General features: G+C 38.2%; 1 protein-coding gene across 1 annotated transcript in view; it reads left to right on the forward strand.

Annotated features, from left to right (window-relative positions):
* Positions 1 to 23,361, forward strand: part of FBXL13 (F-box and leucine rich repeat protein 13) — a gene marked incomplete at both ends in the record, with an annotated part of 240,961 nt that overhangs the window by 19,585 nt on the left and 198,015 nt on the right. The window contains 4 exons of the mRNA XM_080818712.1: positions 15,414 to 15,481; positions 16,503 to 16,657; positions 18,680 to 18,789; positions 21,924 to 22,091. Coding sequence (XP_080674838.1) covers positions 15,414 to 15,481; positions 16,503 to 16,657; positions 18,680 to 18,789; positions 21,924 to 22,091 — 501 coding nt within the window. The remainder of the gene's footprint in view (positions 1 to 15,413; positions 15,482 to 16,502; positions 16,658 to 18,679; positions 18,790 to 21,923; positions 22,092 to 23,361) is intronic.

Consider the following 23,361-nt stretch of genomic DNA (forward strand, 5'->3'; position numbering starts at 1 on the left):
CAGTAAAAATAATACTTTTTTTGTTACCCAAAATAATTCTTTCTTTGTGCTGATAGTCATCTTTTTTTCCTCTTTGATATAATTCTACTTTTCCAATTATGTATAATAGTACATGGCAGCAAAATCAAAACAATAAAATCAGTGTTCTGAGAAATAGTGCTTCTATTCCTACCTTTTTCTCTTACCTATTCCATCCCTTTTTTTAAGTATTCAATTTTAGCCGTTTGTAGTTTATCTATATAGTTTTTCCATTGTTTTCTTTTGAAAACTATGAGCAAATACACTGTATTCTCCTCCCCTTCAACTTCTTACATGGAAGTAGCAGACGATACGTAGCCTTCTGCTTCTTGCTCTTCTCACTTAACATGTCCTGGAGATTGCTCCCTTTTATTTTTTATTTTATTCTTTTTTTTTTTTTAAGATTTTATTTATTTATTTGTCAGAGAGAGAGTACACACAAGCAGGCAGAGAGGCAGGCAGAGGCAGCGAGAGAAGCAGGCTCCCTGCTGAGCAAGGAGCCCGATGTGGGACTCGATCCCAGGACCCTGGGATCATGACCTGAGCCGAAGGCAGCGGCTTAACCAACTGAGCCACCCAGGCATCCCTATTTTATTCTTTTTTTGAAGATGTTATTTATTTGACAGAGAGAGAAAACACAAGCAGGGGGAGCAGCAGGCAGAGGCAGAGGGAGAAGAAGGCTCCCCGCTGAGCAGGGAGCCCAATGTGGGACTCGATCCCAGGACCCTGAGATCATGACCTGAGCCAAAGGCAGACACTTAACCGACTGAGCTACCCTGGTGTCCCTGAGATTGCTCCCTTTGAAAATAATGCCATGAATTTTAAAATGATTCTATCATAGGGAGCACTGTGTAACAAAACCCTAAAATCTAAATGAAAGATGTGGACTTAAAAGTCTTACTGGTGAACTATGAAAAGGAAACCTAACCTGATGACTCCAGGGGCTAGGGTTTTAATCATCTGGGAGAGGCAGGCAGATCCTGGACCCCAAATGAGAATCATCTGGTTGATAACCACATCCTGTATCCTTGCTGGTTTGCAAAATATCCTTTTTCTTTTAAACTTGGGTTGATTAGGGGTGCCTGGGTGGCTCAGTGGGTTAAAGCCTCTGCCTTCGGCTCAGGTCATGATTCTAGGGTCCTGGGATCGAGCCCCGCATCAGACTCTCTGCTCAGCAGGGAGCCTGCTTCCTCCTCTGTCTCTCTGCCTGCCTGTCTGCCTACTTGTGATCTCTGTCTGTCAAATAAATAAATCAAAATCTTTGAAAAAAATTTTTGGTTGATTATTCTTTCCTGAGAAGGCATCAAGCTAACTATTGCAGTAACCTGGAAGGAATAAAAATAATGAAGGTGTGAAATGATGAAGATAGGAACTAGATTCACATTGTTTATGTTAAGATAAATATAAGTGTAAAGTAAATAATAATAGTTGATGATAGGGCATTTTTGTATGCTTGTCCACGATATATGGCATTTGAGAATTCTAAAGGACATTTTCGTAAGTTTTTAATTTTGTTTAAATTGTTTCAGGGACTTTACATAAGATTTGTAATAAACATTTATACGTTTAGGAAATTGATTTTTCAAAGTTGTATTTATTTAAATTAGTGTTTATTAAATAGAACCCTAAAAATACAAATATCAGTCAAGGTTTGTCTCCAGGCATAAGAACCCCCATGGGCATTAAAGACTGTTTCAATAATTTGCAAAACATAAAAAATCTAAGAAAATCACTCTTGAAAAATCCAACACTTTATAGCATGTCATAGTACTGTTACAGACACTGCTCACTTCTGCATTAAAGACATGGTTTCTTTTTAGTATTTTTGTTATTTCTTTGAACTTTTCCAGTACATGGGGGGGAAAAAAAAAATCAGAGTCGGGAGGGATTTGAAGTAATGCATTCAACATGTATTTATAAACCGTGTCGCAGTCTGTTCTGGGTGCTATAACAAAATATAGCTGTTATATACAACAGAAGTCTGTTTCTACAGTTCGGGAGGCTGGGAGGTCCAAGATCAAGGTGCTGGCAGATTCCATGTCTGGTGAGAGCACAGCCCCTGGTTCATTAACTGCTGACGTCGTGCTATTTCGTCTTATAGCAGCAGGGGTGAGGGAGCCCCTGGAGTGTCTTACAAACACACCGATCCATTCGGTTCGTAAGGGCTCCACCTTCATGGGCTAATCATCTCCCAAAGGCCCCACCTCCAAATGCTATCACATTGGAGATTGGGTTTCAACATGCCGATTTTAGCGGACACAAACGTTCAATCCGTAGCAAAGCCCATACCACGTTGCTAGCATTATTCTAGAATGATGCTATATGGGAGAGTAATGAAGCTCATCAGTGAAGTAAAGACATGGTTCTTTAAAATATGATGAGATATGTTAAGGTAATTTAAGGTATGATCTCTCAATTCAAGGATTAACCGAGCAAAAAAAGGAACTGCCTACCAGAAGAAAAAGTTTGTTATAATATGCTAAAAAACAAAAATTGTAATATGAAATTAATGATTTACATTTGTTTTTTGTTTGGTTCTTACCAGATTTGTTTGGTTCTTACCTATTATTATAGTAGGTATTTCAAATATTATAGACGTAAAAAATTTTTTCTTCTATTGGCATTATGTAAACACATCAGTTTTCTCAGATGTAATAAATGGACAATATCTAACAAAGTTAAAAATTAAGGGAGACCAATTACTACTACTACTAAAGAACCATAAATTCGGTATTGTTTGTCAGTTAGCATTCATGGTTGGTGTTGGTATTTCATTATTTTTTCATTTATTACAAAATTTCCCGAGGCCTCACCAGCCTAGGATATAAGGAGAACAAAGTTGATAGTAATATTCCAAATTTCACTGCCTCTAGTCCCTATCTTCATAATCTAAGAGGTTGGTTTCCCCTTAAAATTCCAACCAATTGTATTTGGGAATCCCAAAGCTGTCCAGTGTGAATTCAAGAATTCCCCTTCACGGTCTGTCCTAAGCCCATTTAGCTGCCTGAAGGTGAACCTCGGCGCTGAGGCTATTGCCTTCTTGAGAGCCCTGAGGTCTGATGGAGGTGGAGACTGAGGCTTCTTCAACCACAAATCTTTAATATGCCAAAATAGTGCTCCTTTCTCTGGACTGTTGCTCTACTCAAACCATATCCGGTGGTCACATTGTTTGAAAGACATAATTTTATGAAGACCTCAAATCAAACTTGCACTTTAAGACTAATTCCACAACTGTTTGCCTGCCAAAATGGTACCACTATGTGGCAGGAACTCAAAATATCCACGTTCCCAGTAGCTTTGGAGTGAAATGCTTCTTGATTAAATTTTAAATGGAGGGATTGCATTATTTCAAAATTTGGTGTAATGTAAGACTTTTGTAATATTTTTATCACATTATTTCAAATTTTCAGAACTTCAGAGTTAGACAAAAGTGGATGGCATGGTGCTGTGTGTGCTGAAGAGAAGTGGGGGAAATGTCTTCTCTCATTTTGTGTCATACAAATAGTGCCAAGTGCCTCATAAGAGCAGTTCTTTGGGATTTTCCCTGTGGTTTCTTTTTCCTTAAGGCTCTGACTCCCTATCCATGGGGCTGAGACCAGTGCTATACGGAACCCCCTCCAACACCCCCTGCATTCCAGTCATTCTTTTAGATGATAGACTCAAACTCCTTCTTCAGCCTCTCATCAAAACAAATTCAAAACAAAAACATTTAAATTGGCTTCTAGAACTTTTTCTGTAAAAATACATTAAAGACACCCAGATACTGAATTCATCAGATTTAGTCTGGGGCCATGCTTTATTTGCCCTTCATAGTCATTAAACATTGAAAAACACAGAAAAGCAGAACAAAGAAAAAAGTGGGATAGTTTTCATATCAACTGAATCATCAGTGCTAACACACAGTCCTTGTTTAGACCCCAGTTTGAACAAACTAACTACTTAAGATATTTGGGGGAACAATTCCAGAGAGTTGGAATATGGAGTGGGCATTAGATGATATTAAACAATTATTGTTAATTGTCTCAGCTGGGATAATGCAGTTGTGGTTGTGAAGAAAATGTGAATGTGATTGTATTTTAGAAATAGATATTTAAAAATTTGGTTTGTATACTTTATATACTTCAAAGACATTTTTGACAATGTTAAACGTAGACTATGGGTATTAGGTATTCATTCTAATTCTCTGTAAGTTTGAAATTTTTTAATACGATATTTTTAAGACTGAGTTGTATTATGCTACATGTAAGCATCTTTTTAAAAAGAGATCACTATTGTGACTTTATCTTTCTTCCAAACTATAAAAAATGTTTCCCTGAAACTAGTGTGTTAGGTTGGATTATTTCCCTTGAATCATATTGTATGCTCTTGGAACTCAGTTTAAAACAGAGGGCCTTAACACAAGGGATAAGACATATTCTCAGTAGTAATAGCAACTCACCACAGTGATAATTCCTACAGAGGTGGGGAGTGAGCGTGAGCAGTTTACAGAGGTTCACAGGAGATTCTAATTGGCCTCTGGAGAAGGCACCACCAGTCTAAAAGAAAAGAGCAGTGTCAAATTCTAACTAAATGCTGACAAAATTCTTTTGCAACTAATTTGTTATTGAGATGTTCCCACTCTAACTTTAGAAGCCATCTCCTATGGCAGAATTTTTTCTTTTATTTCCAGACTCATAACTAATCTTATAATATTACTGGACTCTCAGAAATTGTATAGAGATGCACCTTTCTCTCCTTCTCCTTCTCTTCAGTTATCACTCAGTCTGTGTGTAGCAGTCCTTGTGGGAAATTGGGGAGAGTGGTCTGTGAGGGCCTGGAAACAGAGCGCTCACTGTGAGGCCCTTTATACCAATGCCAAGTTGCTTTTTATCCAGCAACTTCTGCATGGTCATTGCTTGAACCCTTTTGTGTCCATTTTTAGAAGCCAGATGGCAGAGAATTGGCAATTTTCCAAGGAAGTCAGTCCATACATATTTGTTGAGCTCCTACTCCGTGCAATCCTATCAACTGGAATAAAAAAATGAGAGAAAGAATATTTTCTAATCACTAGCAGCTAACTAATATACAGCCGCTATCAAGAATAGCCGTGGGGAAGATGGTGGAACAGCAGGACCTGAGCTCATCACACACTGAGTCAATACCTGCTACATATATTGCAACTAACTTTGAAAATAAGCTGAAGATTGGCAGATCATATCTTGCAGAGAGAAGTCCACATCAAAAAGGATAGGAGGGGTAGAGATGTGGTCAAAAACCAAACTCTTGAGAAGAGAACCAAACGAACCACAAATGGGAGGGACTCCAGAAGCATGGAGGAGTGAGGGGATCAGACCCCCCCGCCAGGCACCACTGGCCCTGGGGACCTACACTGCGAAGATGAGTCCCCATAACACCTGGCTTTGAAAATCAGTGGGACTTAGCTCTGGGAGCTTTAAAAATCAGCAGGGCTTAGCTCTAAGAGAGCTTGGGGGGTGATAGGAAACCAAGCCTCCACCCTTAAAGATCCAGGATACTAAATGACTCTGTGGAGACACAGCACAGAAACAGAAATTTGAAAAGTGCTTGGGGTATATGTGAAGGAGATTTATTGACTAATTTTAGGACATGTGTTGGAAGGGCAGGGATCTGCAAGAGAGTTCTTTGGGAACAAAAGAGCTAGGGGGAGCCATTTTTCTTGCCCTCCCCCAGCCTAGATAGCTGCCTGCTTGGGGGAACTTATTCTAATGCTCTCCGTCTCTTGATTACTAGGACTGCTGCCCTGGCATTCTCTTTTAGCCCCACACTATCCAACCCACCTACCTTGGGAGGTGTTCTCCAAAGTGGCTCCAACTCTGCCATATCTGGCAGGCAGTCCTGGCTAGAACCAGTCCCTCTCCAAAGTGACTCTTGCCCTGTAGACATGGGGAGATAATGCCACACTCCAGCCCATCAGCAGTTTCTCCAGCAGGACCTTTGAGCTGGCTGCATAGGAAACAAGACCTGCTTGTCAGTGCATCCACAGCTGTCACAGCAACTAATTGCAGAGAGCCAGGCTGAGGACCAGTCTGACCCACCAGTATGTCCACAGCAATAGGAAGACACATGAAGCCTATACAGGGGACACCCCTGGAACACTTGGTCTGGTGTCTAGGGGGAACTGCAATATGACGCACAATAGGACCGCACCATAGGACCACAACTTTCAAGACCAGGAGACATAGCTGACCTACCTAATACATAGAAACAGATATAGAGAGTTAGACAAAATGGGGGAGATGGAGGTATATGTCTCAAATGAAATAAGAAGAGAAAAATCACAGAAAAAGAGCTAAACAAAATGGAGATAAGCAATAGACTTAATAAAGACCAAAATAATGATCATAAGATACTTATTGGACTGGAGAGAAGAGTGAGTAAACTCAATGAGAACTTCAACAGAGATAAGAAATACAAAAACCAGTCAGAGCTGAATTATATAATAATTGAGATGAAAAATGCACTAGAGGGAATCAACATCAGATTAAATGATGCAGAAAAATGGGTCAGTGGGGCACCTGGGTGGCTCAGTTCGTTAAGTGTCTGACTCTAGATTTTGGCTTAGGTCATGATCTCAGGGTCATAGGATCAAGCCCTATATTGGGGCTCTTGCTGGTCATGGAGCCTTCTTAAGATTCTCTTTCTCCCTCTGTCCCTCCCCCAACTCATGCTGTCCCTGTCCAAAAAATTTTAAAAAATAAATAAACAAATAAAAATAAAAAGGATCAGGAACCCAGTCAACAGGAGGACTGGGTAGTGGGAAGCAACAAAGCTGAATAGCAAAAAGAAAAAGAATAATAGAGATGCAAATAAGTTAAGAGACCTCTGCAACATCATCAAATGTAGCTACATTTACATTATAGGGATCCCAGAAAGAGAAGAAAGAAAGGGGTAAAAAATTTATTTGAAGAAATGATAGCTGAAACTTACCTAACCTGGGGGAAGGCAATAGACACCCAGGTCCAGGAGGCAAAGAGAGCCTCAAAGAAGATGAACCCAAAGAATTCCACACCAAGACACATAATAATTAAAATGGCAAAATGTAAAAATGAAAAGAAAGCCTTAAATATAGATGGAGAAATCAAACAGTTACATGCCAGAAACAACCCATAAGATTATCAGCTGATTTTTTTAGCAGAAACTTTGTAGGTCAGAAAAAAATAGCATGAAATAATCTAAGTGCTGAAGGGAAAAACACTACAACCGAGAATACTCTACCTGGCAAAACTGTCATTCGGTTGAAAGTGAGATAAAAGCTACCTAGCTAAATAAAACTTAGAGGAGTTCATCACCACTAAACCAGTCTTACAAGAAATGTTCAATGGAATTCTTTACTTAGGAAGAAAAGACCATGCCTAGAAGTAAGAAAATTAGGAAAGGAAAAAATTTCTCTAGTAAAAGCAAACATATAATAAAGACAGTAGATTAGGGGTGCCTGGGTGGCTCAGTGGGTTAAAGCCTCTGCCTTTGGCTCAGGTCATGATCCCGGGGTCCTGGGATCGAGCCCTGCATCGGGCTCTCTGCTCAGTGGGGTGTCTCCTTCCCCCACTCTCTCTCTGCCTGCCTCTCTGCCTACTTGTGATCTCTATCTCTCTCTCTCAAATAAATAAATAAAATCTTAAAAAAAAATAAAGATCGTAGATTAATTACTTATAAAGCCAATATGGAGTTAAAACACAAAAGTAGTAAGATCAATTATATCTATAATTAGTCAGGGAATACACAAAATAAAAAGATGTAAAATATGATGTAAGATGCATAAAACGTGAATGGGGGAGTAAAAATTCAGTGCTTTCAGAATGTGTTCAAACTTAAGCCTTCATCACCTTCCTATAGACTGTTATATGCATACAGTGTTTTATATGAACCTCGTGGTAACCACAAATCAACAGCCTGTAATAGATACACAATAGTACACAAAGTAAAGAGAAAAGAATCCAAGCATAACACTAAAGAAAGACATCAAACCATAAGGAAAGAAAGCAAGAGAAGAGAGGAATAGAGAATAACTACCAACACAACTAGAAAACAATTAACAAAATGGCAATAAGTACATACCTATCAATAATTACTTTAAATGTAAATGGATTAATGCACCGATTAATAAAAAAAAATAGTGCAACCAAATGGATAAAAAAATAGGACCCCTCAATATTCTGCCTACAAAAGATTCAGTTTAGACCTAAAGATTCATACCCATGGAAAGTAAAAGGCCAGAAAAAGATATTCCATGCAAATGGAAATGAAAAACAAAACAAAACAAAAACCAGGGTCGCAACAGTTATATCAGACAAAATAGACTTTAAACTAAGACTGCAAGAAGAAGAAGAAGAACAACAACAACAACAATAACAACAAAAAGAAGGGCTTTACACAACGCTGAAAGGATCAATCCAACCAGGGAATCCTATTGTAAATATTATGCACACAACATACATAAATACTAAATACATAAAGCAAACATTAACAGACATAAAGGGAGATTGCCAGTAATATTAGGGGAATTTAACACCTCATATACATTAACTGATAGATCATCCAGACAGAAAAACTATAGGGAAACAGCAGCTCTAACCAATACATTAGACCAGATGAACTCAAGAGATATACACAGAACATCTCAACCAAAAACAACAGAATACACACTCTTTTCAAAAACACATGGGACATTCTCTAGGATAGATAATATGCGGGCCCACTTTAATAAGTTTAAGAAGATTGAAACCGTATCAAGCATCTTTTCTAATCACAATGATATGAAACTAGAAGTCTGTTACAAGAAAAGAAAACCTGGAAAAAACACAAACACATGGAGGCTAAACATTGTGTTACTAAAGAAGCAATAGGTCAAAGAAGAAATCAAATTAGAAATAAAAAAATAGGGGTGCCTGGGTGGCTCAGTGGGTTAAAGCCTCTGCCTTTGGCTCAGGTCATGATTCCAAGGTCCTGGGATCCAGCCCCAGATTGGGCTCTCTGTTCAGCGGGGAGCCTGCTTCCCACCCTCCCCCAACTGCCTCTCTGCCTACTTGTGATCTCTCTGTCAAATAAATAAATAAAATCTTAAAAAAAAAAACAAACCAAAAATAAAAAAATACATAGAGACAAATGAAAATGGAAAAACAATGGTGCAAAATCTTTGGGATACACCAAAAGTAGTTCTAAGAGAAAAATTTACAATAATATAGACCTACCTTAAGAAACAAGAAAAATCTTAAATAAACAATCTAACTTTATACCAAGAAGAACAAAAAAAAAAAGAGAAGACTAACAAAACCAAGTCCAAATTAGTAGAAAGAAGGAAATAATAAAGATTTGAACAGAAATAAATGAGAGAGAGCGTAAAAAAAAAAAAATCAATAGAAAAGATCAATGAATGCAAGAGCTGGTTCTTTGAATAGCTAAACAAAATTGACAAACCTTTAGCAAGTTTCATTAAAAAAAGAGGATGCAAGTAAATATTTTTAGAAATGAAATAGGAGAAATAACAACAAACATCACAGAAATACAAAGGATATAAGAGAATATATGAAAATTATATGCCAAAATATTGGACAGCTTGGAAAAAATGGATAAATTCCTAGAAACATACAATCTCCCAAAACTGAATCAGAAAATAATAGCAAACTTGAGTAGACCAATTACTAGTAATGAAATTTAATTGAATCAATAATCAAAAAACTCCCAAGTAATGGAAGTCCAGGACTAGATGGCTTTTTAGGTGAATTCTACCACACATTTAGAGAAGACTTAGTACCTATCCTTCTCAAACTATTCCAGAAAATAGAAAAAGAAAGAATGCTTTAAATTCATTCTACGAGACTAACATTAATCTGATACCAAAACCAGACAAAGACACTGCAAAAAGAGAAAACTACAGGCCAATATTCCTGGGGAACATACAGGCAAAAATCCTTAACAAAATATTAGCAAACCTAGTTCAATCTTATATTCAAGGGATCGATCACTACAATCAAGTGGGATTGATTCCAGGGATGTAATCTTTGCAAATCAATAAAAAATGATGCATCATGTTAACAAGAAGAAGGATAAAAACCACATGATTATCTCAATAGATGCAAAAGTATTCGACAAAATACATATCTCTTTATGATAAATCTGTCAACAAACTGGGTATACAGGAAACACCCCTCAACATAATAAAGGCTACATATGAAAAACCCACAGCTACCTACTCATTGGTGAAAACAGAAAGCCACTTCTCTAAGATCAGGAAAAAGACAAAGATGTCTACTTTCACTACTTTTATTCAACAAAGTACTGAAAGTCCTAGCCACAGCAATCAGACAAGAAAAAGAACTAAAAGGCATCCAAATTGGTGAGGAAGAAGTAAAACTGTCACTGTTTGCAGATGACATCATACTATATGTAGAAAACCACAGGACTCCACCAAAACAATATTAGGATTAATAAATGAATTCACTGGGGCGCCTGGGTGGCTCAGTGGGTTAAAGCCTCTGCCTTTGGCTCGGGTCATGATCTCAGGGTCCTGGGATTGAGCCCCGCATTGGGCTCTCTGCTCAGCAGGGAGCCTGCTTCCTCCTCTCTCTCTGCCTGCCTCTCTGCCTACTTGTGATCTCTGTTTGCCAAATAAATAAATAAAATCTTTTAAAAAAAATAAATGAATTCGCTAAAGTTGCAGGATAGAAAAACTGATATAGAGGGGCGCCTGGGTGGCTCAGTGGGTTAAAGCCTCTGCCTTCAGCTCGGGTCATGATCCTGGGGTCCTGGGATCGAGCCCCGCATCGGGCTCTCTGCTCGGTGGGGAGTCTCCTTCCCCCTCTCTCTCTCTGCCTGCCTCTCTGCTTGCTTGTGATCTGTCTGCAAATAAATGAATAAAATCTTAAAAAAAAAAAAAAGAAAACTGATATAGAGAAATCTGTTGCATTTGTATACACAGTATAATAACACAGTAGTGGAAAGAGAAATAATAATAATAATAAAACAATTGCCCTTACAATTGCATCAAAAGAATAAATAACCTATAAATAAACTTAACCCAGGAGGTGAAGGACTTATACTCTGAAAACTATAAGACATTAATGAAAGAAATCGAAGATGACACAAATGGAAAGACATACCATGCTCATGGATTGGAAGAAGTAATCTTAAAATGTCCATAATAGTCAAAGAAATCTATAGTCAATGCAATCTCTATCAAAGTACAAACAGCATTTTTTTTTTTAGCCCACTGAGCCACCTAGGCGCCCCAACAGCATTTTTTTTTTAAACAAAACTGGAGTAATACTAAAATTTGTATGGAACCACAAAAGACCTTGATAGCCAAAGCAATCTTGGGAAAGAACAAAGCTGGAGGTACCACAATCTCAGATTTTAAGATATATTACAAAGCTATTGCAATCAAAACAGTATGGTACTGGCACAAACTCAGACCCATAGATAAAGGGAATAGAATAGAGAGTCCAGAAATAAACCCACAGTTACACTGTCAAACTAAGACAAAGGAGGCAGGAATATACAAACTATAGAAATGATCCATGAAAGTATAGTTTAGAGAGCAAGATGTACAATGGGGGAAAAGACAGTCTCTTCAACAAATGGTACTGGGAAAACTGAACAGCTACATGTAAAAGAACGAAACTGAACCATTTTCTTACACCATGTACAAAAATAGACTCAAAATGGATTAAAAACCTAAATGTGAGACTTGAAATCATAAAACTTCTAAGAGGAAACATAGGCAGTAATCTCTTAGACAACAACCTTACCAACATGTTTATGGAGAGTCTTCTCAGGCAAAGGAAGTAAAAGCAAAAATAAACTACCAGGAGTACACCAAAATAAAAAGTTTGGCACAACAAAGGAAACTAACAACAAAATGGAGAGGTAACTTCCTGAAGGAGAGAAGATATTTGCAAATGACATGCCTGATAGGGCTTCAGATCCAAAATATATAAAGAATTTGTACAACCCAAAACCAAAAGACACAACACAAATACTCCAATTAAAAATGGGCAGAGGATCTGAATAAAACATTTTTCCAAAAACGACATACAGATGGCCAGCATATGCATGAAAAGATGCTCAACATCACTCATCATCAGGGAAATGCAAATCAAAACCACAATGAGTTATCACCGCACACCAGTCAGAATGGCTAGTATCAAAAAAACAAGAAATTACAAGTGTTGATGAGGATGAGAAAAAAAGAGAAGCCCTGTGCACTGTTGGTGAGAATGTAAATTGGCGCAACTAATGTGGAAAACAGTACACAGGTTCTGCAAAAAATTAAAAATACCATATAATCTATTAATTCCACTTGTGATTATTTATTTGGAGAAAATGAAAACACTAATTTGAAAAGATATGTGTACCCCTATGTTTACTGCAGTATTATTTATACTAGCCAAAATATGGAAGCAACCCAAGTGTCCATCAATAGATAAATGGATAAAGATAAACGGTGGTACATATATATGAAGGCATATTGTTCCAGCCATTTGAAAAGAATGAGATCTTGCCATTTGCGACAACACAGATGGACCGAGAGGCTGTTACACTAAGTGAAGTAAGTTAGACAGAGAAAGACAAAAGCCATATGATTTCACTTACATGTGGACTCCAAAAAAACAGAAGAAATGACGGTATTTTTTTAAACAAATTAATAATTTAACAAATTATTTTTGTTTAACAAACGAACAAACAAAACAGAAACAGGGTCATACATTCAGCGAAAAAACTGATAGTTGCCAGAGGTGAGGTGTGTGGGGAATATGTGAAGTGGCAGAGGAGATTAAGACATACAAGCTCTGAGTTAGAAAATTAATAAATCATGGAGATGAAAATCACAGCATAGGGAATCTAGTCAATATCATTGTGAAAATCTTGTATGATGACAGATGTTTACCACACTAGTTGTGGTAAGCACTGAGTAATGTACAGAATTTTTAAATCACTTTGTTATACACCTGAAACCAATAGAACATTGTATGTCAACTATATTGCAACAATGATAATACATAAATAATAATAATACAATGATAATAAATAATAATAAATACAAATATTTCAAGTAGCACGTTGCTGGAGCGTAGTGAAGATGTTGAACAGTGGAAGCAGAACTGTGACTGAGTGTCCCTGCGTGTGTCTGATGGTTAGACTGGCCAGAGGTGCTGCTGAGCCCCAGTGGCGCTGATGCATGCGTGGCCCCAAATGGGGATGGGGCATTCCTGGGCTTGAGCCTTTACTGCAGGTCAGTACCCTGACATACACACTCTCTCTTTTATTTAAAAAAAAAATATATATTTATTTGAGAAAGAGAGGACAGCAGAGGGGAGGAGTGGGAGAGGGAGAAGCAGAGTCCCTGCTGAGCACCCAGTGACAGTTTCTTAAAGCTATTTCCCTCTGGAGAAAACAAGAGGATGCCAACAATGAGGAAAAACCATGACTATTTTCATTCTATTAGTGTTTTTGTTTTATTTTGTTTTGTTGGGGGAACAATATATGTGAAATTAAAATAAGAACTTAGGGAAAGGAGGGGTGCCTGGATGGCTCAGTTGGTTAGGGTCTGCCTTCAGCTCAAGTCCTGATCTCAGGGTCCTGGGATTGAGCCCCATATGGGGTTCCCTGTTCAGGGAGGAACTGGCTTCTCCCTCCTGACCCTCCCACTGCTCCTGCTCTCTTTCTCTCTCTCAGATAAATAAAATCTTTAAAAAAATTTTTTTAAAAAGAACTTAGGGAAAGGAACTCTTGATAAAAGAATATTACAATGACAAACACTTCTGGAATATAAACTGTGGATTCATGAGGACGTTAACTTCTTTCAAGAATAGAATTGAAAAAATACTTTAATGCTGATTTAAAGAGTTGATTATTAGAAAACTCAAGTTCAAAAGTTACTGGCTGAATAATTTTTGTTTTCATTCATTTGATCATGTAATATGCTCATTTTTAAATGAACTATGCCATTTATTGTAGATATTTATATAGTTCTTTCCAGGTTATATCCTCTAGAGAAAAAAGTTTAATCTTAGGAAATTAAGCGGCTAATGGCAGAGCAAGAAAATTGTATTGTAGATGAAATTTGTCTTTAGTTCCACCATTTCATTCCTTTCCTGGTTTTAGCTCTACCTTGCTGTGATATCCCCAATACTTCTACTTTGTTTGTCTGGATTCCTTTCCCTTATGAAATCAGAATTTAGTAAAATTCTGTCATTTTTTAGTAAAATGACTTCAATGATTTATGATCTCCCTCACCACAAGGATCATCTGCATATAATCTCCATCAAACTGATGATTTCCAAATGTCATTGAACATCAGGCAGAATATCAGGGGGTGACGGGCCTTTGTTGTACGCTTAAAATAGCTCCATGATTAACGTGTGTGTGTTGTATCTGTGAACTCAACAAAGCATTGACAGCAGTGTGCAAAGGAGAAAAACATTTGTCTTTGAAAATCAGAATTCAGAGTTCTGGGCAGTTGGTATAGATTTGAACCAAATAGATGTGGCCACATGTTTGACAAACAGGGTGGTGATAACATGAGAAAAAATAACACCATTAGCACTTCACAGTACCATGTACATATAACAAATGTGTTAATATGATATTATCTTACTCAGAAGAAGGTACAGAAGGTACAGATGATTTCAGGAATCCTCAGTTAGCTGTTTGCACATGTTAACATATGTTATGGTGACTAGTTGCAAGTGATAGATTAATTTGCATCTCTTTCAGTGTATTCCAAAATTGTAATTTATGTGGCTTTCCTATTACTGTTTGGTGAGGCATTTCTGTAAGCTTTTTTTTTTTTTTTAAAGAAACTTTCATTTTATACTCTTGAGAATGCAAAATCTTTCAGTTTAATGGTGACCTGCAGACCCACAACTCTATACTCCTAACAATACAACTGACAATAATAGTACCATAGATCTACTTAAAATGCTTTAAAGTAAATACAATATAATGAGAAAAAAAATTTTTTTTAAAGATTTATTTATTTATTTATTTGACAGATAGAGATCACAAGTAGGCAGAGAGGCAGGCAGAGAGAGAGGGGGAAGCAGGTTCCCTGCTGAGCAGAGAGCCTGATGTGGGGCTCGATCCCAGGACCCTGGGATCATGACCTGAGCCGAAGGCAGAGGCTTTAACCCACTGAGCCACCCAGGCGCCCCTATAATGAGAAAATTTTAAGTTGTGATTTTAATGTTTGAAAAATAGATAATGGACAAACACAATAAAGTTACAAAATATATAAATGGCATGTAGTTCTTCTAATCTGTTCCTGTCTCCCTATTGCCCAATGCAAACATTGCGCTCATTTTCCTCTATATCTTCTGGAGTTGGCCTCCGCATTCCATTTATTACTAATGTGTGCTATTTAATTAATTTATTTACTTTAGATGACTCCGGAATTGATGGTAAAAGCATGTACTTTTTATACTGGACATTTAGTAAAGACCCACTTTTGGTAAGAATGTGATTTTCGCATCCTATTTCTTTGTGTTTTTATTCTTAATATTCTCTATAGGAATAACAACTCATTTTTGGCCATTCTGATTTTATCTATTTAATCATGTTTCCACCATTTTGCATTCTATATTTCTTTTATTTTTATTTAGTGTTTACTTAGTTAAAATGCATTCTTTGCTTCTTCAAGGTATTGCTTTTTTTTGAAGTGTAAGTCTACAATCCCTTCATCTGAAACCCTTGGAGATATGTTTCAAAATTTAGATTCTTTCTCTTAAAAAAATTTTACAAAGGTAATTTCTACACATTCTATGTATTATATAACATCTTCAGTGGTGTCTGGGGCAGCATGTTGGAACCAAACATATTAAAACATTAGTATTTCTATTATATATGTTATATATATGTATATAAAATGAAATGTCTATGAAATGAAATTTTAAAAAGACTACAAATAGCTATGTGTCAAGTCCAGAGAGTTTTTGATGCAAAATTACTTTAGGTTTTTAATTTTTATTTGTTTACTTTTAAGATTTATTTATTTATTTTAGAGAGACAGAGTGCGGGGTGAGCAGGGAGAGGGAGAGAGAATCAGCACTGAGTGTAGAGCCTGTTGTGAAGCTTGATCCCAGGACCCCAAGATCATGAGCTTGAGCTGAAATCTAGAGCTGGGTGTTCAACCAGTCGAGCCACCCAGGAGCCCTGAGGTAAAATTACTTTAGGTCAGGTCTAGTTTTGCCTCTAAATGGGTTTTGAAAAAAAACCAGGTTACGAAAAATACCTTCCGAATTTCAGACCTTTAATGGGTTTTAGAAATATAGTGAAGGGAAGTACAAGCTCAAAGGAAACACAACAGTAACAATACAAACAGAACAGTAACAATAATCGAACAATTTCTTTCTATGCTGTGGTATTTGAAGCAATAAAGGAGGTATTGTTACTCCTTCTCCCTCTCCATTTGTTAGGAATGTATTGCCATTGATATTATCAAAATACTATTTTTCTGTATTTACTGCCTATAGCACATGGAGAAACATAGCAATACCTCTTATAAGTGAAGATGAACTTCTGGCTGAAAAGATGGAAAAAGCGAGGGAATATGACAATTTCAGACTTCAAAAATACATCTTTCGTCTCTGGCACTCTTATACAGAAGGTCAAAAAAAACTACTTACAGGTAAATCCTTGCATAGTAATGGTTAGGTTTTGTATTGCTTATTCAAAGAACCAACACACTCAACAATTCAGCAGTTTGCGGGTGGCTGGGTGGCTCAGTGGGTTAAGCCTCTGCCTTCAGCTCAGGTCATGATCTCAGGGTCCTGCGATCGAGCCCCACATCGGGCTCTCTGCTCAGCAGGGAACCGGCTTCTCCCTCTCGCTCTGCCTGCCTCTCTGCCTACTTGTGATCTCTCTCTCTCTTTCTATCAAATAAATAAATAAATAAAAATCTTAACAAAAAATTAAGCAGTTTTTACTGAGAATTTATTATTATGTCTAGAGAATTGTCATGAAATGTCACGAAAAGCCACTAATTAAATCTTATATTTAAATGAGATTTGTCTCAAAGGGTTTTCTTGTAACAGAAAACAGGCATGTTTGAAATAAAAATCTCGTATGGATTTGTGTGATATATGTACAAATATAAGTAGGGATCTACTATCATCATTTTTACTCAGAGAAAGCTGGTATATGATAGGTACCAAAACTGACTATTTCTTGCAGAGAATTTTCTATTCCTTAGAGATATTTCATTTAATGGATACATGAGGAAACAAAGAAAATGCATCTTCCTTTCCTTAAACCCTTGATAGTTGTAAAAAATAGAGAGGGCATGTACATGATCTTTGAGGCAGGAATAGGGAACCCCAGACTTTTGCTCAGATTTTAGCCACTAACCAAATATTGGTTTATGGCTGTTGCAAATCAGAGAATCATTTCCTCTTGATCAGTTACTCTAGGTACCTGAGTCACAGTGAGCCCTCTGAAGGGTTTTTTTTTTCCCCCTTCTTTTTTTGGAGAGGGAGAGAGAGCGAGAGCAAGACAGAGCGTGCACATGGGAGCATGGGTTGAGGGGGAGAAGGGAAGTGGGAGAGGGAGAGAGAATCCTAAGCAGACTCCATACCCCAAGGTGGGGCTCCATCTCATGACCCTAAGATCACAACCAGAGTGGTAATCAAGAGTTGAATGCCCCTCAGGTGCCCTCTGAAGTTTTAAACATAAGATTGATGGGCCTCTAATTCAGAGAGGAAGGAACTGGCTTCAGTTAAGAAGCCAGTGCCCTCGGGGCGCCTGGGTGGCTCAGTGGGTTAAAGCCTCTGCCTTCGGCTCAGGTCATGATCTCAGGGTCCTGGAATCGGGGAGCCTGCTTCCTCCTCTCTCTCTCTGCCTACCTCTCTGTCTACTTGTGATCTCTGTCTGTCAAGTAAATAAACAAAATCTTAAAAAAAAAAAAGTTAAAAAAAAAAGAAGCCAATGCCCTCTTCAGTGGTGTCCCCAGGGCCTGCCTTAGTCATCCTCCTTCCTGGCCTGACCCCTGTATTTGAGCTTTGGACCCTTGGTTAAAACATAAAATGGAGCAATTCATTTAATCACAGGGCATTTAACTAAATCAGAATACTACCTTATAATTGTATTTCTGTGATTAAGTTTAGCAGTTCTGGTTTTATAAAGAACAGTTTGATTAAAAAAAGAAAAGATATGTATCCTATATATATATCTTGATGTGTCATTACATCTATTACACCTTTATTTTTATTTTTTTAAGATTTTATTTATTTATTTATTTGACAGAGAGACACAGCGAGAGAGGGAACACAAGCAGGGGGAGTGAGAGAGAGAGAGAAGCATGCACGAGAGAGGGAGAAGCAGGCTTCCTGCTGAGCAGGGAGCCTGATGTGGGCCTCGATCCCAGGACCCGAGGATCATGACCTGAGCTAAAGGCAAATGCTTAACCAGTTGAGCCACCTAGGCATCCCTCCATCTCAATTTCCAAGGGCAAATGTGATGTTTACAGGTTGATAAAGTTTCAGGAATAAAGATGTACTGCTGCCAAAAGTAATTAATTTTAGATATAATTAAAATCAAACAAACCCCGCCAGACACAATATTAGTTTATATTATAAACATGATAGAATATTAAACATTGTTTTTAGGAAACATATTTATATATATATACAATAATCTAATAACTTTTCTTTAGTTACACTAGTGCGGATACGAAGGATGTGCTGCCGTTACAAGCTATTAGCTATCCTAACCAAGTGGAGGGATAAAGCACAACATAAGTATAAGAGGAGAGAAGAGGAGCTGGTATGGTATCTTGGAAACTTAATTTTTTTAGAAACTGTATTTGGTTGTTATATTGCTGTTGTTTCAGATAATAATGCTATGCGTGGAAAGTATGAAAATATTGAATATTAGGTACTTAAAAAAAGATTTTATTTATTTGAGAGAGAGCGTGCATGTTTGTGCATGAACGGGGTGGAGAGACAGAGTGAGAGGGAGAAAGACAAGCAGACTCCCTGCTGAGTGGGGAGCCGGAGGCATGGCTCGATGGTGGGGCTCCATCCCAGAACCCTGAGACCATGAACTGAGCTGAAGACAGGTGCTTAATGGACTGAGCCACCCAGGTGCCCCAATATTATATAATTTTGAAGGGGTCTTTATTCTTTTAATTGAATAATTTAAATTTTCCTTCAGCTATGAAAAATATTTTCTAATAAATTCTGTTGTTTCATTTCAACTCTGAACACTGAGAAAAAAATCATTTCAACATTTTGTTTAAAGTTATTGGTAGAAATGAAGAATTTTGTTTAAGCAAGTGTTTAGATATATATAGATGTCTAAAATAGAAGAGAGGGGCGCCTGGGTGGCTCAGGGTTAGCCTCTGCCTTTGGCTCAGGTCATGGTCCCAGGGTCCTGGGATCTAGCCCTGCATCCAGCTCTCTGCTCAGCAGGGAACCAGCTTCTTCCTCTCTCTCTTTGCCTGCCTCTTTGCCTACTTATGAACTCTGTCTGTTAAATAAAAATAAATAAAATCTTTTAAAAAAAGAATTTAAAATGGAAGAGAAACCATTTGATATGATAAAGACTGAATAAATTTTTTCTTTCCTAGATAAGATTAGATTGTTATTCTTTTTCAACCTTCAATATAATAAATTATAATTTTAATATAAATTATTTAAAAAATTACTAAAGTGCTAAACTTATGGGGCACCTGGGTGGCTCAGTGGGTTAAAGCCTCTGCCTTTGGCTCAGGTCATGATCCCAGAGTCCTGGGATCGAGCCCCGCATCCGGCTCTCTGCTCAGCGGGGAGCCTGCTTCCTCCTCTCTCTCTGCCTGGTTCTCTGCCTACTTGTGATCTCTGTCTGTCAAATAAATTAAGAAAAAAATCTTTAAATTGTTAAACTTAAAGGATCGTTCCTAACTGGGACACTTTAATTAAAGCAATTAAAATAGAGGACCCAAGCAAATTCCTCCAAACTTAAAAATATTTCTGGTTTGCTTAAGCTATTAATACATTATTACTTAATGTTGTTTTAGAATACGGGACGCCTGGGTGGCTCAGTTGGTTAGGCAGCTGCCTTCGGCTCGGGTCATGATCCCGGCGTCCTGGGATCGAGTCCCGCATCGGGCTCCTTGCTCGACGGGGAGCCTGCTTCTCCCTCTGCCTGCCACTCTGTCTGCTTGTGCTCACTCTCGCTCCTCTCTCTCTCTCTCTCTGACAAATAAATAAATAAGTAAATCTTTAAAAAAAAAAAGAATACTCACAGTAACTATTAGGATCAGACATAGAAATATGGATTTTTTTTTAGTTATATTACTTCATAGGTAATGTTTTATCAATAGTCTTGAAATACGAAGTCGGGATAAATAAGAAAGAGAGAAATAAGAAATTAAACTCCCTGTTTAGTCGTCGCCCGGTGAAGGGCAGGATCAATGCCCTCCCACCGCTAACGGGTTCACCGCTAACGCTGACACCGATGATACTACACACGTACCAAGAGGGTATACAAAGATTTATGCTGGAAACAGTGCTAGAGTCTACAGAGGACACTGAGATGCATAAAGCACAGTTCTCGCTCTCTGCAAGTCTGTCCCCTACTGGTATCATGGTGTTCTTCTAGGACGTCCTCTAGCATTTGTGGAGTACATGTTCAGTGTTACTAGTTCAAGTTCAGTGTTGCCAGTTCAATAGTTACACTTTAGGTAACCACTGTTTTAGTCTGCTTGTTCAGTGCTCTCTTGTCCCTCCATCCGTTCATTCTTTCTTTCTTCCCTTCTTTCTCTTTCTTTCCCTCCTTCTTTCTTTCTTTTTAGATTTATTTGAGAGAGAGAGAGAACATTGGGGGAGGCAGAATGGGCAGAGGGAGAGAGAGACAAGGAATCTCAAGTAGACCCCCCACTGAGCAGGGAGCCTGATGTGGGGCTTGATCTCAAGACTCTGAAATCAAGACCGGAGTCAAAGAATCAGATACTTCCCTGACTGAGCCATCTAGGTGCCCCTGTTCAGTGATTTTCAACACTGTGCACTAAGCTAGCATTTTGATCCTAGCTCCCCCCAAGCCTGATCAGTGATTGTCTAATGGCGAAATACGCAACCGTACATGACTAGTCTGCCCTGTTCACACCCCGCTTGAACTGAACATCTCTGAGGCAGTATTGTTCTCTTAATCACCCCCATACCCTGAGCATAATGTGTTGCATGCAATAGTTGATACATATTAATATAAATAGTAACATATAACATAGTATTATCCTTAATATAGATGTATACCCTACAGTTAGTTGGGTGTTTAGAGAAAACATTGACTTCTAGCTATGTGATTTCTTAGCCGAACAATCACTCACTTACGTGGGTGAAGTGAGCATGGCTGGTGCGTGCTGGGCAGAGAAAGCAGGGAACGCTTCTGTGTGCTACTTCTCCAACGTGTGCCCTTCCTTATGCTCGTGTGTGTGTGTAACGTTTATTTATCCTTATGGCTTTTTCTTGACTATGAAGTTTTAAGGAATGTATTCAAAGTTAAAATGGGGGACTTCTTGTAACAGTAAATCAGGCAAGACACCAAATGCTTTCCTCTGCCTCTCCTTTTTTATCTCTGTGTTGTCCTCCTTTCCGTACCCCAAATATCCCATCAGTCATTACCAGAACCTTGACTCTGTGGGTTTCAGCTTCTTCATCTAAAAGAGGAAGCTGGACCACATCATCGAGGTTGCTGCCTAGGCCGCTGATGTCTGACAACACATGGAATGATCTCTAATGCTCTGGTGGTCTGGTGCATATCGCCCTGCTATGGACAAAGGCAGTTTACATAGCGGGGATGACAATAATACAGAATGTTTATTTGTTTCTATCATGGTGTCGAGTGTTGTGCTTTATACATATCATCTCATTTAACCTTCACGATGATGACATGGAATTTGCTGGTTATTTTCATGGCAGATATTAAAACATGAACTTCAGTTGCTGAAATGGAGAAGCAAGTTAAAACTCAACGTCGTTGCTAAGGAAGAATTCCTATTTCCTGAACACAGGGCGTCTGAAATCTCTCTTGGAAGCGAGATTCCTGAATGTGACATTTCGCTGTTCCCTGAAAGAGTGATCTCACGGGTTCGTATGAATTCATGTATCGTAACTAGTCATTTTCACAATGTTTATGTAAAGAGTGGTTTTATAAACCTGACATGAATGATGGAAATCCTATTTCAAAGAAACACGTTTTTTTACAATTAGCTGTGGGTTCAACTCATTTTTAGAGGTCATCCTTTTGGATGGCTGTAAGTTGACTCTAGCAATCAAAAGTGGAGAAAGTAAAGCTGCAGGAAATAAGAAGGGAAGGAAAACATTCCTCCTTCAAGCATACATTGTCATTTAAGGTGGAACAGGTTTTAGCTACCGCAGCACACACTTTTTCATCTTTAATCCCTAATCTTTTAAATTTCATATGATGCCTTCACTCTGGGATGTAAATGGGCTTGTCTTAGTGCACCTTTCAATTAGATGAAATATTTGTAGTATCTTTTTTCCCTAGATTGTGACTTCATAGAGAGAATCATGCAGTTTACAGCTTACAATTCACTGAATTGATCTCTGAAAAATCAGCCATAATTCCAACTACGAGCTCTTCTTACAGATCCCTGGTAGATGTTTTTGCCCTGGTAGACATTTTTTGTCCAATCTCGTGGCATGTCATCCTGCACACACAGTCAGCTTAGAATGCACTCAAAGATGCAAGGATCTCTACGCTTATTTCTCAAGCTTTTTTTCTGTGTAACTCCCACTTTTCTAGTACTCTGCCCATAAACTCCAGCAATTTCAACATCCTTGAGCCCCATTAACTATTTCCTTGGCTTAGTGAGACCACCTTTCTTTCACAAGCGGCTAATAAATGCCTCTAGGAAGAAAGCCTGTGGTGTAATATGGTCACCTCATTGATTTCCTTTCTTTCAGAGATCACAATATTGTGATACCTGTTGTCCAACAGTTAAAAGCAGTTGTTTCATATATTTGGTCCATTTCTCTAGCTGTTTGTCATGGGAGGCATAGTCTGGTACAAGTCACCTCATCATGGCTGGAAGTAGAAGGCTATTGATGGTTTTCTGAATCTACATGGGATTCAGGCTTAGGGGCTCCAAACCATGCCTGTCAATCCTTTTATGGGTTTCTTTCTTCCATTTCTTACAGAGACTATTTAAACTTTTGTTATGGACTGAATATTTGTGTTCCTCCCAGATTCCTATGTAGAAGCCCTGATTCTCTGGAGATAGGGCTGTGAAGGTGATGTAGGTTAAATGAGGTCATAAGGGTGGGGTCCTAATCCAAGAGGGGGCTTGCCCGTTTAAGAAGAGTCAGAGATACCAAAGCTCTGTCTCTGCCTTGT

The sequence above is a fragment of the Martes martes genome, assembly GCF_963455335.1.
Source record: "Martes martes genome assembly, chromosome: 11".
Classification (NCBI taxonomy): domain Eukaryota; kingdom Metazoa; phylum Chordata; class Mammalia; order Carnivora; family Mustelidae; genus Martes; species Martes martes.